This window comes from Tiliqua scincoides, chromosome 14, assembly GCF_035046505.1.
Source record: "Tiliqua scincoides isolate rTilSci1 chromosome 14, rTilSci1.hap2, whole genome shotgun sequence".
In the NCBI taxonomy this organism is placed as follows: domain Eukaryota; kingdom Metazoa; phylum Chordata; class Lepidosauria; order Squamata; family Scincidae; genus Tiliqua; species Tiliqua scincoides.
In genome coordinates, this window is record NC_089834.1 from 9888369 (window position 1) to 9901499 (window position 13131).

The 13131-nt window shown below is 48.6% G+C and overlaps 2 gene segments (V, D, J or C); both read right to left on the bottom strand.

The window, feature by feature from the left end:
- Window positions 1-4747: 4747 nt before the first annotated feature.
- Window positions 4748-5237, bottom strand: LOC136634453 (immunoglobulin lambda variable 4-60-like). The segment is given in 2 exon segments: window positions 4748-5082; window positions 5192-5237. Coding segments are annotated over 2 exon segments (381 nt in total).
- Window positions 5238-7559: 2322 nt separating this feature from the next.
- Window positions 7560-9618, bottom strand: LOC136634454 (immunoglobulin lambda variable 3-9-like). The segment is given in 4 exon segments: window positions 7560-7885; window positions 8026-8133; window positions 9320-9412; window positions 9573-9618. Coding segments are annotated over 4 exon segments (573 nt in total).
- Window positions 9619-13131: the final 3513 nt, after the last annotated feature.

The window sequence follows — 13131 nt, forward strand, 5'->3', positions numbered from 1 at the left end:
ACCTGAAGAAAACAGATAGATTTGTGGGCTCTCCTTCCTTGCTTAAATCCCCCAGAACTGAAGAATGACCCCTGCATGCAAAGACGTTCTGCACTCATTGGCTATACAAGAAAGCCCCATGTCCCCATATCTATAGCAGATGCCTGTGATTCTAGCAACGCTGATGGCTGTCAAAGATTTCCATAAGGGAGATCCATCCATCCATTCTTTCATTTTGGGAACATCCATTTTGTGTGGTCCAGAATGAGTTGATAGTAAGGAAGCTCTGGAAACAAATCATATACTTTTCTTTCCAGTGCATGTGAATCCACAGAACTTACAGGTCTCTGCTTATGTGAACCATAAAGGTGGAAAGTCCCCCATTATCCCAGGAAAGGTATATCCAACCACTCATCAATGACATCAAATAATCACTCCTGCCCAGTTGCAATGTGCAGTTCTCGTGATCAGCCCAGACTGTGCTGTAGGGTTGAGGAAGTTGTATAGAGGCCATTGGAGTTCTATGCCCCAGTGAGCTGGAAACCTCACAAGGAAGACTCATGTAAACAGAACCTTCTCTTGCTTCGCTTCCCATCCTCGATTCCAGGTGTGCGGGGGGGGGGGGTCTCTTGAGGTCAATGAATTCTGCCAGTTTGGGGGAAAATGGTCCAACAACTCCTCCAAAAGGTGGAATTCAGTATTGCAGACTTCACAAAGGAGCATGTCTTGAAGTAAACTTTGGGGCACTGTGCACCCCAAGGGAAGCATTTTTGTCTATTTCAATGGCACAACTGAGCACATGGTGAACTGTACCATTCACGTCTCTGTGCAGTAATTTCACTGCAGTGCTCTTTGGCCTGGATTGATTGACAGCTACTGCACTCAACAAGAGTGGGAAGTTTTGGCCAATCAGTGCCTGCCTTATCTCATAGAGCATGTCCAACAAAGCTGTTCCAGGCAGCCCTTGGGTTTCCAGGAACAGACACCCTACATTGATTGGAGCATTGCTGAAACAGGACTTGCACCCAGTGGGTAGAACACTCCTTGTCTGAGACATCCGGAGCTCTTTCTTTTGCAGGAAGTGACTTTGCACTTTGCTTGGGACACACCAAGGATTGCATTGTAGGAATTTATGCAGGAGAGCCAAGAGATGGATGGTCTTTCCTTGCAGAGGAAGAGAGGATCTGCCTGGTCATCAGGTAACTTTAAATAATATTTGCACATTATATTAATGTCATACCTTGTTTCCCACTGAAATCCAGGTTTTTGTTAGGGATTCCCGGACAGATATCCTGTCATGTCCTCCTAGAAATAGACCTCCTTGTCTCCTTGAAGATGGTTCTATCATGTGTCCTGTGGCCCTGGCCTTTCTGTCCCAGTTATCTCTAGGATTCAAGTCACTAAACACTGCCTGATCAGATCAATGGAGGCAGAAAGACTTTATTGATTGGAAAGATCCTGGCCTGAGAACCAGGTTTCAGCAGAGATAAAATTAAGCTCTTGAAGTATTCTTGATCACCCACTCTGGAGAGGAGGTTTTTGTCTCAGTTCCCCATTAGACTGTATCACTGTGGGACATTCTGCCAGTACTATACCAGTCAAGGCAGTAATAATCTGCCTCGTCTTCAGGCTGGATGTTGGTGATGGTTAAATAGCCAGTGCTCCCTGATTCAGAAGCAGTGAACCGATCTGGGATCCCTTCTCCCCTGTTGTAACCTTCACCATGCACAAAACGAGGGCTTTGTCCAGCTCTCTGTTGATGCCAAAAAAAATAGCTGTTCCAGCTACCACCACTGCTTTGAGAGCAGGAGAGTTTCACGGTTTGTCCCAGAGATGCAGACTGGGAGGCAGGTTGAGCCAGTGTGGCCTGTGAATGGGCACCTTTCGAAAAGAAAAAGACAGAGACATTTTAAACACGTTATCTCCTCCCAAATAATACAGATGTTTCTGTGTTACACTCAGACTCAAACATGTTACACAAGGAAGGCACACTGATTTGTTTTGAGCCCATAGGCAAACATGGACACAGTCTTCCCTGCCCTTACCCGAGTTGAAGCTCAGAAGGGTCAGGAGAAACAGCACCCAGGCCATTGTGGACGGCGAAAGGAGTGGGATTCCCAAAAAGGTGAATTTCTACCTATGAACTTCAGTGTCATTTTTAATCTCCTGGATTTTGAAGCAGTGTCAATCATGCAAATGTGGACCCACCCACTTGCTTTGCTGAAAATGGCATTGCTTAATTGAGGGCATGTGACCTTCTACCTGGACCAAAGATCAGACATCCAATTTGCATGAAGGAACCAGAGGGAGGGGGGGCTTGGGCTGTGCATTTATATTATCATCACAGCTCAATCCTGTGCATACCTAATCAGGAGAAATCTCTGTTCAATTCAGTGGGACTTACTCTCTGGTAAGGGGGCACAGAATTGCGGCCTCAAAGACAGTCATGAAAATGCAACAAGGGAATTAAATCCCACTGAGCATCCCAAAGAGCAGAGGATTTCAGTCATCCTTCCCCAAGTTGTGAATCCAGGATTCTTATGGAAATTCCTTTGCTGTGTACCTGAGTCAATGTCAGCCACAGGGATGGAGAAAAGACCCCCTTCCTTCCACAGAGCGTTGACCCAACTACTCATCAAATCAGCTTGACTGCAATGCCAAATTCTCTAGGCCAACTCAGACCACTAGGCTTGCTGTTCTGAACTCTGCACAGGTGCAATGCACACTGCTCTTGATCACCCCAGACTATGCTCTAGGGTTGAGAAAGCTGTTTTATGGGCCGTTGGGCCTCTATGCCCGAGTGAGCAGGAAATTTCCAATTCATGTAAACAGGACCAGGTCTTGCTTCACTTCCCCATCATCAATTTCAGGGGGGTCTCTTGATGTCAACAAGTTATGCCAATTCTGGAAGAAATGGTCCAACAGTTCCCCCTAAAGGTGAGAGCCAGCATTGCAGGCAACAGAAAGGAGCATGTTTTGAAGCATCATTCTGGACATCATGCATGGACCTCCTCTGCACATCTGGAACTGATGATGGGAAGTGAAGCAAGAAAATGTTCAGTGTACATGGGTCTTCTCTGAGAGGTCTCCAACTCACTCGGGCATAGAATCCCAATGGTCAAGTGAAACATTTGTCATTTAGCACATGGTGAACTGTGCCATTCACATCTCTGTGTGCAGTAGTGTTACCCCAATGGTCTTGGTCCTGGGTTGACTGACAGCTACTGCAGTCAATGAGAGCACTGTGTTTGGGTCAATCAATGTCAGGTTCCTGCCCTATCTCATCGGACACGTCCTATAGCACCAGCTGCGGACTGCTGCAATCCTGCGCCCGGGGCAAAGCTCCACGATGGCGCCCCCCGTAGGCTATCGTCATCCTCCCCACACATAAATCCACCCCCCCCCCACTCACCAGAGGCTCATGGAGCCTTGCGTGACCTTCTCCCACATCAGGGAAACCTCTCTGAGGTTCCCCGATGCTATAATCTGTGCTTCTGGCAAACTGGAAGCACAGTTTCTGCCCCCGTCGGGATCCTCAGAGAGGCTTCAGCGGGGTTGTAGTGGCTGAAGCCTGGGGCATTTGCCCCAGGGAAGTCTATGGGATGTATGCATCTGTATAGCACTGTTCCTGATAGCACTTGGCTTTCAAGGAACGAACACCCTCAATTAATTTCAAGTGATTACTGCATTGGCCATGTGTGGATATTGGACGATGGATACCTGTACTCTGTACAATCGAGAGAGTCATGCTCATCGCACATCATTCACAGAGCTGACGTCCTCCTGAATAATGTTTCTATAGTCAAGGGGCATGAATGAAAATTTGTGTCTCCCTCACTAAACTCATTCTGAGATGTCACCATTCAAAGGTCCTTTCTAATGCGCCATGATCTGGGAATCACAGTGTGACATCTCTTGTGCTCCCACGTTCACCAGTTCTGAAACTGGGCTTGTGCCCAAAGAGTAGAAATCTGCAGATCTCACTTGTGGCAGACAGCTGAAGCCCTTATAGCTCATTTGCGACCCTTCTGGGTTGGCGCCAGGGACTTGTGCTGGCCTAGGGCACAGTCAGGATTGCGCCCTGAGACACCTGGAGCTCTCTGTTTTGCCAGAAAGGTCCTCTGGTGACTTTGCAGTCTGTTTGGGGCACACCAAGGATTGCATTGTACAGACTGATGTCAGAGGGTCCGTAGAGGGATGGGCTCTCCTTGTAAATGAAGTGGGGGGTCTGAATGGTCTTTTGATAACACTAAATAATACTCGCACATTAAATAAATGTCATGCCTTGCTTCTCTCTGCAAGCCAAGGTGTTTGTTACGTATTCCTGAACAGTTACCCATTAGTGCTCTTGGAGAACTAGTCCTCCTTCACTTCCTCAAGATCATTGTATCCTGTCTCCCTGTGACCCTTCTGTCCAAGTCATCTCTAAAATCCAAGTCAAATAAAATCCAGCCCTTGAAGGATTCTGAATTATCCTGCTGTAGGCAAGTGCAGGGAGAAAGAAATTCACTTCTGAAGTCCACTGGGATAGGGTCCTTTTTCCACAGCACCACCTACATTGATTCCTGCAGGCGTTCCTGCAGTGTTCATCAACACTGCCTGTTCAGATCAATGGGGAAAGAAAGACTCCACTAACCGGAAAGGTGGGCAGAGTGAAAGAACCTGTCCTATAAAGTAGATTTCAGCAGAAGTAAATGTAAGTTCTTTTTGAGATTCTTGATCACCCACTCTGTAGAGAAAGGCAGAAGGTTTTTGTCTCAGTTCCCCATTAGACTGTATCACTGTGGGACACGCTGCCAGTGCTATACCAGTCAAGGCAGTAATAATCGGCCTCGTCTTCAGGCTGGACGTTGGTGATGGTTAAATAACCAGTGATCCCTGACATGGAAGCGGTGAACCGATCCGGGATTCCTTCTCCCCTGCGGCTGCAGCCGCCGCTATTACAGTGCAGAAAGCGAGGGGCCTGTCCAGCTCTCTGCTGATACCATGCAAAGTAGCTGTTCCAGCTGCCACCACTGCTTTGAGAGCAGGAGAGTTTTGCAGTCTGCCCCAGGGACACGGACTGTGAAGCAGGTTGAGTCAACGTGGCCTGAGAGGTGACATCTTTGTAAAAAGGAAAAGAAGAATTACTGCAATCGACTATTCTGTATACAAACACAATACACAAGTTTGTAGCTTTTTCAGTCCCATGGATGTCTCTCCACTGCCTTACCTGGGCAGCAGTGGAGAAGAACAAGGACAATCAGTGTCCAGGCCATGGTGAGATCCAGTGTGGAGTCTGACCTCCTGAAGCAGAGAGAGAACTGGTTGGGAACCTTCTCCCCGCCTTTCTTTAATGCTGCGGAACTGAAGAATGGCCCCTGCATGCAAAGTTGTCCTGTGCTCATTGGCTCCAGGAGAATTCAGACATCCACTGAGACTACACAAAGTTCAAGCAAAGCCAAGGACTCTAGGACAAATTGGCATCAAGGAGAGTTTTTGAATTTGGGAATAGCTCCACATTCTTGGAAAGAAATAAGACGCTGATGGAAACATCCAATGCATTTATGTTCAGGCAAAGAAAAAGGTGAGGAATGGGTTTTTCCCCCACAACCAATGCAAGGAACATACTAAGAATGTATACTTGGCCAAACCTCATTTTTTTTTTTGTTTGGAAGATCTGGGAACAGGCATTAGTGTTCATGTTCCCCATGCCCACACAGCCACTGCCAACACCTCTGGCACCTCATATCCTTCCCTTCTGGTCACCCACCTCAAAATCGGATAGTTCCCCTGGAGTTCCCCACCCTGGAGGTGAAGATGGAGAGGCCAAGGGAGACTGAGATCGTCTTCCAGAGGGGAAAGGAAGGGACAAATGTTTTCACAAGTGATGCTGAGAACATGTTTAGTTCACTAGTTCAAGCCAAGGGGAACTTTGGGTTGGCATTCAAAGGCCACACCTAAAATTAAGGGGTAAAGTAAAGGGAAAGCGAAGCAGGAGACATCACTGAATTCTGAAGTCATTGTAAGATACAATATAAATAATGACCCCCCCCCCATATAATCATAACCTGAATGATTACACACAGGCTGATGTGTAATGTTTCTCACTGGGAAAACCTGGTGGGGCTTGAGTTGAGTTGCCGAGTCACCCCTCCCTGTGACTCAGCAAGAAAACAAGTCATAACGGGGCACTTTCTGAGTCGCCGAGTCACTCTTTACTGACTTGATAGGACTCCAGTCCCCCCCCCCCTTTAAAAAAGCCCACCACAGCTATGTGGAAAAATCAGGACTGCTGCCAGGCAGCATGAGCTCTTCGGGGTACCCTTTCAATTCTCCCCCGCTGTCTCTGCCCACCCCAATGCACGGCAACAGCGCAGAAAGCGCCCACCTCTTTCCTTCCCTTCCCTTGTGCAATCCCACCCCAGCCACGATGAAGGAAAACCCCCCCTCACAACACAAGCATGGCAAGGTGAGGGCGCATCCCAGCTCAGCTCGGAAGGAGGATGCGGGGCAGGGGCCGCACAAGCCAAGCAAGCACGGGAAAAACCCACCAGTAAAATTTATCCCGATGACTAACAACACTTTGCCCTGCCTGCCTGCCTGCCTGCCCAAACACTAGGAAAGTTGTGTACCTACGCTGGGAGGTGACACTGCAACACCAAACTTTGCATGACAGTAACAGTACAACCACCACCTGCCAGCCATTGAATTCAGAGGGACTGACTCTTAGAAGACCATGTCCTAAGACTGCAGCCAAACTGAGAGAGTTCTGCTAATGCTTGAGAATCATTGAGCTGCCAAGATCCCTTGAACTATTCTGCATTACTCAAGGTCCAAGTCCAGGGGACCCATTGCAGAGTGGGAGGTGGTTTTTTTGGTGGTTTTTTTTTGGGGGGGGGGGGGAGTTTAAACCCCTCTTCATATCTGAAGTCTCCTGATATGCCCCCACACTAGATACAGCATGCCTGTTTTTGGCATGGCCACACCTGTGGGGGTGGTAAAGAATTAAACTGAGCTACGTATTATATTTGTATCTGGTGTGGAAATGAAGGTGGTGCACATGAATTGGCCAAGAAGCCCCATCAAGATGGGCAGGAGGTCTGGTCTAGAGGGTAGAGCCTCCGTCTGCCTGAAGATAACATCCACAAGGTCGCCAGTTTGAGGCCACCAGCACCGTGCGACCTTGAAGCAGCTGACAAGCTGAAGCCGAGCTATTCCATCTGCTCTGAGCATGGGAGGATGGAGGCCAGGATGGAGCCCAGATCAGAACGAAACATCTGAATTGTTGTGGCTCTTGAAAGATAGAGCCTTCTTTCAATTGTAAAAATCCCTCCGGGGATTTAAATAAGCCTGCCTATGTAAACCGCCTTGAATAAAGTCTTGAATAAAGACCAAGAAAGGCGGTATATAAATACCTGTTATTATTATAAGATACTAAAAAGAGCTGCGGTTTTACCAACACAAGTGAAGGTACTCTGAGACCCCAGCCCGGCTCTGTGATGTGAGTGCCCAGGTGCACAGAAGTCTACGTTCTTTTAAGGATTCTCAGTTCCCCTGCTGTGGGGAAGAAAAGTGAAGGTTTTTGTCTCAGTTCCCCGTTAGTTTGTATCACTGTGGGACACGCTGCCAGTGCTGTACCAAAGAGCACAGTAATAATCGGCCTCGTCTTCAGCCTGGATGTTGTTGATGGTCAAAGTGCCAACGTTCCCAGAGGCAGAGGCAGTGAACCGATCTGGGATTCCTTCTCCTCTGTTGCTGCAACCATTACAGTGCACAAAGCGAGGGGCCTGTCCAGGTTTTTGCTGGTAAAAGCGAAAGCTGCTCCAGCTACCAGAACTGCCTCTTGTGCAGGGAAGTTTTGCTGTCTGACCCAGAGACACAGACTCGGAGGCAGGTTGAGTCACTGTTGCCTGTGAACAGACACCTTGACAGAAGAAAAAAGCCTTTTAACAGAGTTCCTCTGCACTAAAAGATTGCAAAATCCCTAATTTTCTATTAGGCATACATAATTTCAATTGCTCTGTTGTTAGTATAGACACCAAGGTGAGTCTTCCATGCTCTTACCTGACCAGAAAGTGAACAGTGTGAGGAGGACGGCCCAGGCCATGGTAGAAAAAGGCAAAAGGAGGTTGAGTTTCTGAAGGTGTCTCTCTAGCCTGAACCTCTCCCCTTCTAGTTTAAATCCCCCAGGAAGGGAAGAGGAGCCAGCCATGCAAATTAGTTGGCACCCATTGGCTTTATTCGAAATGGCCTGTCAGGAGGTGTGACACTGGATCCAGGCCACTGCCCCGAGTTCAAGTTTGCCGGATGACCATTTCTTTAAAAGATGGAGGCTGGTGAAGTTTCATCTCGAGCATCACTCCCAGTGGTCCAGGAAAACCAGGATCTGTGGCTGAAACTGCCTGTAACCTGGGAAAATCCCAGGAGCGCTGAGGAATTTGCAGGGCTAGCATGAATGGAGCAGGGGGTGCTGAACCCACTTCTCACAACCAGTTCCTCCAACCGGATACTGGTGGGGACTCAAGAAAGTGTGTGGAAGATATTTGAGGATCCATATTATAAGGTGTGAACAAAAAACAGAAGGAATGCAGGAGGCTTTTGGTTAAAGCAGCGATTCCCACCCTTTTTAGAGTTTCTAGAAGCTGCTGATAGATAAATGCCAAGGGGTGTGGCTATAATGATGGTTGTGCATCTTGTTTGACCCTTGATGCACATAAACTAATTTGCCCTGTTTCGCAAACCACCCAAAATTGAGCCACAGCCCACTGGTGGATCTCGAACCCACAATTTGAGAATCACAAAGTTAAGATCATGGTTCTTTGAGAAGATGAGACTGTCACGGGACTTGCAGTTTAGGGCACAGGTTTTGTGTGATGCAGGATGGAGGGCTCCAGAAGGAATGGAGAATGTGACAAGCTGGTTCTAGATCAGTGCACACAGAGCGCTGTGATTCTGGAAGAAGGAGGGGAATTCTCTGGAGAAGGGGTCTGTTCTTGTCACCAAACCTCAGCACCCCAGTTATGTGACTCAGGCAGTTCAAGCACAGATAAAATCCAGCTCTGTCAACTTTTGTCATGTCCACACCCTGGGGAGGAAAAGTAAAGATTTTTCTCTCAGTTCCCCATCGGACTGTATCACCCTGGAACCCGCTCCCAGTACTACACCAAACAGCACAATAATAATTGACCTCGTCTTCAGGCTGGACATTGGTGATGGTTAAATAGCCACTAGTCCCAGAGGCACAGGCAGTGAATCGATCTTGCGATCCCTTCTCCTCTGTTGCAACCACTACAGTGCACAAAGCGAGGGGCCTCTCCAGGTCTCTGCAGAAGCCAGCGATAATAGGGTTCCCAGCTACCACCACTGCTTCTCAAGCAGGAAAGTGTCACTGTTTGTACCAGGGACACGGACATGGAGGCAGGTTGAGTGATGGTTTCCTGTGACCAGGTACCTTTACAAAAACAAAACACACACAAAAAGCCTTGCCTTTAACGTGGTTTCTCTGCTCTCCAGTGTCACAAAATCCTCCTTTGTCCATCATACCAAAATTGCATGAATTGCTTTCTTGGGAAGACAAAGACCAATGAAAGGTGAGCCCTTGACACCCTTACCTGAGCTGTAACTGACAAGTGTGAGGAGAAGCAGGGCCCAGGCCATGTTGAAGAAAGTCTCTCTAGCTAGAATCTCCCCCTTTCACCCTTAAATCCCCTTGGGGGGGGGCAGAGAACAGTTAGACATGCAAATAAGTTCATGTCCATTGGCTTTGTTGGAAATGGCCTTTGATCAGATGTGATTTTGCAGCCAGACCCATGACCAGGGGTCAGGTTTACAGGAAGAATCCTTGGTATGTACTGGATTGTAAGGTGAATTTGAAGTGTCACCCACAGTGGCAGAGCTGATCCAAGACCTCCTGATCAGAGGTGACCTGCCAAATGCTACCCTCCTTATTCAATGGTGTGCCAGCCTCAGCCTCTCCCACCCTCCTGGGTTCTTAGCTTAGTACCCTCCTCTCCTCCGTGTTTTCTCTTCCTCTCTGCCCCCTCTTCCTTTTACAATCCAGGAAGGCAGAGGAGCAGTGGAGTCAAGCAGGCGGACCGGGATGGGAGATCTCCCCAATCTGCAGCCTGATGCAGCTGCTTCAGTTGGCCTCATGGACGGGCCGGCCGTGCACTGTGGTCAAAGCAGAGTGGAAGTTGAAGAAAGAACCACCTCATACCTGTGACCTGTCATAGGTGTGCTGGTTCCCAGTAATATGAGTGCAGAAGGATTCACAAGGTGGGAATCCATGAACAGCAGGGGATGTTGAACCCCAATTTTCACATTCAACCCTATTATCATGACACTGGTTAAGTCCCAAGTGTGTGGGAGGAGAGAGCAAGGACCCAGCCAAGGAAGAATTGGGGGGGGGGGGAGTTGACCAGCTCCTTTCACTTACAGGGAGCTCTTCCAGAGTGTGGTGGGTGTGATCTTTCCACACATTGCATGGCATTTGTCTTCAGGGAGGGAATGTAGACTCAGACCATTCCCCACACAGTCTGGCTCTTATGATATATGCCCCAGGCCTATAGTCAATTTACAGGCTGGATAGAGCAAGGCTAGGCCCTGATGTCTTGGCCTGCATACATGCAGTGTAGCACTGATGCATCATGGGATTGACTGATGCAATACCATGTCACCAGACATGTCACCAGACAATGAGTCATAGGATCACGAGATCGTAGCCTGCCTCTCATTGGCCAGTGCCAATATATATTGCAGCGTGTGCAAGCTGCTGTGTGGGAGATGCTATGTGGAGTGTTTGCGGGAAGCTACGTCGGTGGAGTTGGTGATCGGAGAATTGAGAAAGAGTGCTGTCTGTGCTGTTTGCTTGCTAAACTGCCTTTGCTCTGTAAATATTGTACATTCTTCAAGTAAAGAACATCTGGTGGTGGAGCGTTGCCGTGTGCCTCGTTATTTATCGGGAGTATCTGCCTGACCTTGAGCCTCTGGAGCTGCGGTGTCGGCTGCGTACTGCAACACTGGCCCTGTGTAGCTAATAAATACTTCTGCATACAAACTAGTGGGCCAGAGAAGTGAGTTAGCACCCTTCGACCCCACCACCAGCAACACCCACAGCTGGTTTGTCGTATCTGCACAGAGCTTGTGAACTTCCCAACTGTACACATGTGATCTTTGTATCCACGGTGTGCCCTGCAAACATTGATTTGCAAAAAGAACATCTAGATTTACTCAGCCAAAAAGCCTTCGCTTCACGCCATGAGCGTGCAATGGGTTATTCAAACAAGCTGTGTGATAATGTGAGTCTATCATGTGAAGTGAGGAAGGTGGGTCAACATCCCCCTCTAGAGGTCGAAGGCACAAGAGCACTTAGATTTGTTGTTGGCATCCTTCAGTCTTGGAAGACTATGGTATTGCGCTCTGAATGGTGGTTCCGGAACAGAGTGTCCTCTCCAGTGAGCAAAGCCTGGGTAAAGTAGATATGGAGGATTGACTGTTTCCCATGCAGCAAATCCCCCCTCTCCATGTCGCTGAAATGGTTCAATGGAAAGGCAGAAGCCAATACAGTTGGTTCCAGCGGCATCGCAGGAGTTGCCAGAACGTGACTGTGTTCAGCCATGAACTGCCTCAGGGGATCCAGATTTTGCCTGGAGGTTGACTCCTAAGCCTTTTCCTTAACTGGATGTAGCCACAAGGCAGTGGAGGGTTGGGATCAGAGTTTTCCTTCTCTCAGATGAGCTGCCTTCCCAGGCTAACGAGTCCCATCAACCCGGCGGCTGTTTAGTCACCTCTTACGACAAGTACAGCCAATCTGAGGGCCTATTCTTATCCCCAGCCCCCAGGGGATTAGATTTGGACAATTTACAAACAAAATGGACTGCCTACCCTTCAATGCAAAACACACTAACCCTCCTTATCCACTAGGGTTATGTTCTTGGAAAACCGAGTAGATACCAGATTAGTGGATACTGAATCATTGAGCCTATGGAAAAAAATGGGGTTGGGTTCCAAAGGACTCTTTTCTCCATACACACTATGAACTTTATGAACCTGAATCTTGAAGTTTGTGGGGCTGGGTGATAGTGAGGGCTCATCAGCATTTCCAACATCTGATGCTTCCTCCTCTGTGCTGGTTATCACTTGATGCACTGAAGGTTGTGGTGATGACAATTTATCTGTGCTGGCCGTCCCTCCACTCATTGAAGGTTGCTGGTCCAACAACAGGGCCTCAGAGAACAAAGGTCTATTTTATGCCTTTTGTCTTTTGAGCCTGTCCATTTACTACCAGTCTGCAAACCTGATACATTCAGCACCATTACTGGTAAAGGGTGCACTGTGCTTTATGCCCCGTGCTCCAGGGTTGGGCACGACAGGCCTCCTTGCAGGTGTGGTACCCGCCAACCTAAGCAGCAGGAATGTTGGCAGCATTGGTGAAGGTTTCCCAGGGGTTGAGAATGAACCACTGGGCTTGCTGCCCAGATGCAAGGGAGGGCACCAGGATGAGGTCTCTTGTTATCTGGTGTGCTCCCTGGGGCATTTGGTGGGCCGCTGTGAGATGCAGGAAGCTGGACTAGATGGGCCTATGGCCTGATCCAGTGGGGCTGTTCTTATGTTCTTAAACTACAATTCCCAGGAGGCCTTGCAGGTCTTCTTGTTGGCTGGTGTGCTCCCTGGGGCATTTGGTGGGCCGCTGTGAGATACAGGAAGCTGGACTAGATGGGCCTATGGCCTGATCCAGTGGGGCTGTTCTTATGTTCTTAAACTACAATTCCCAGGAGGCCTTGCAGGTCTTCTTGTTGTCTGGTGTGCTCCCTGGGGCATTTGGTGGGCCACTGTGAGATACAGGAAGCTGGACTAGATGGGCCTATGGCCTGATCCAGTGGGGCTGTTCTTATGTTCAGGGACAAAGTGGTGTTAAATTGAGGTCAACGGCTGATAAATTAAGAGTAAGGTCCCCGCCTGAGCCCCGGCCTCCTTGATAACTGGGATGATGTTTCTTGCAACCCCCAGATGTTGACCTCACTACCTTGGGAAAAGAGGCAGGAGGACGCAACATGGTGCCCCTTCAATTGAACTCTCTGAGTTCAGGCACAGACACAATTTAGCTAGTTCAAGATTCTTCAACTCCCCACCCTGGGGGGGAGACATGCAGGTTTTTGTCTCAGTTCCCCA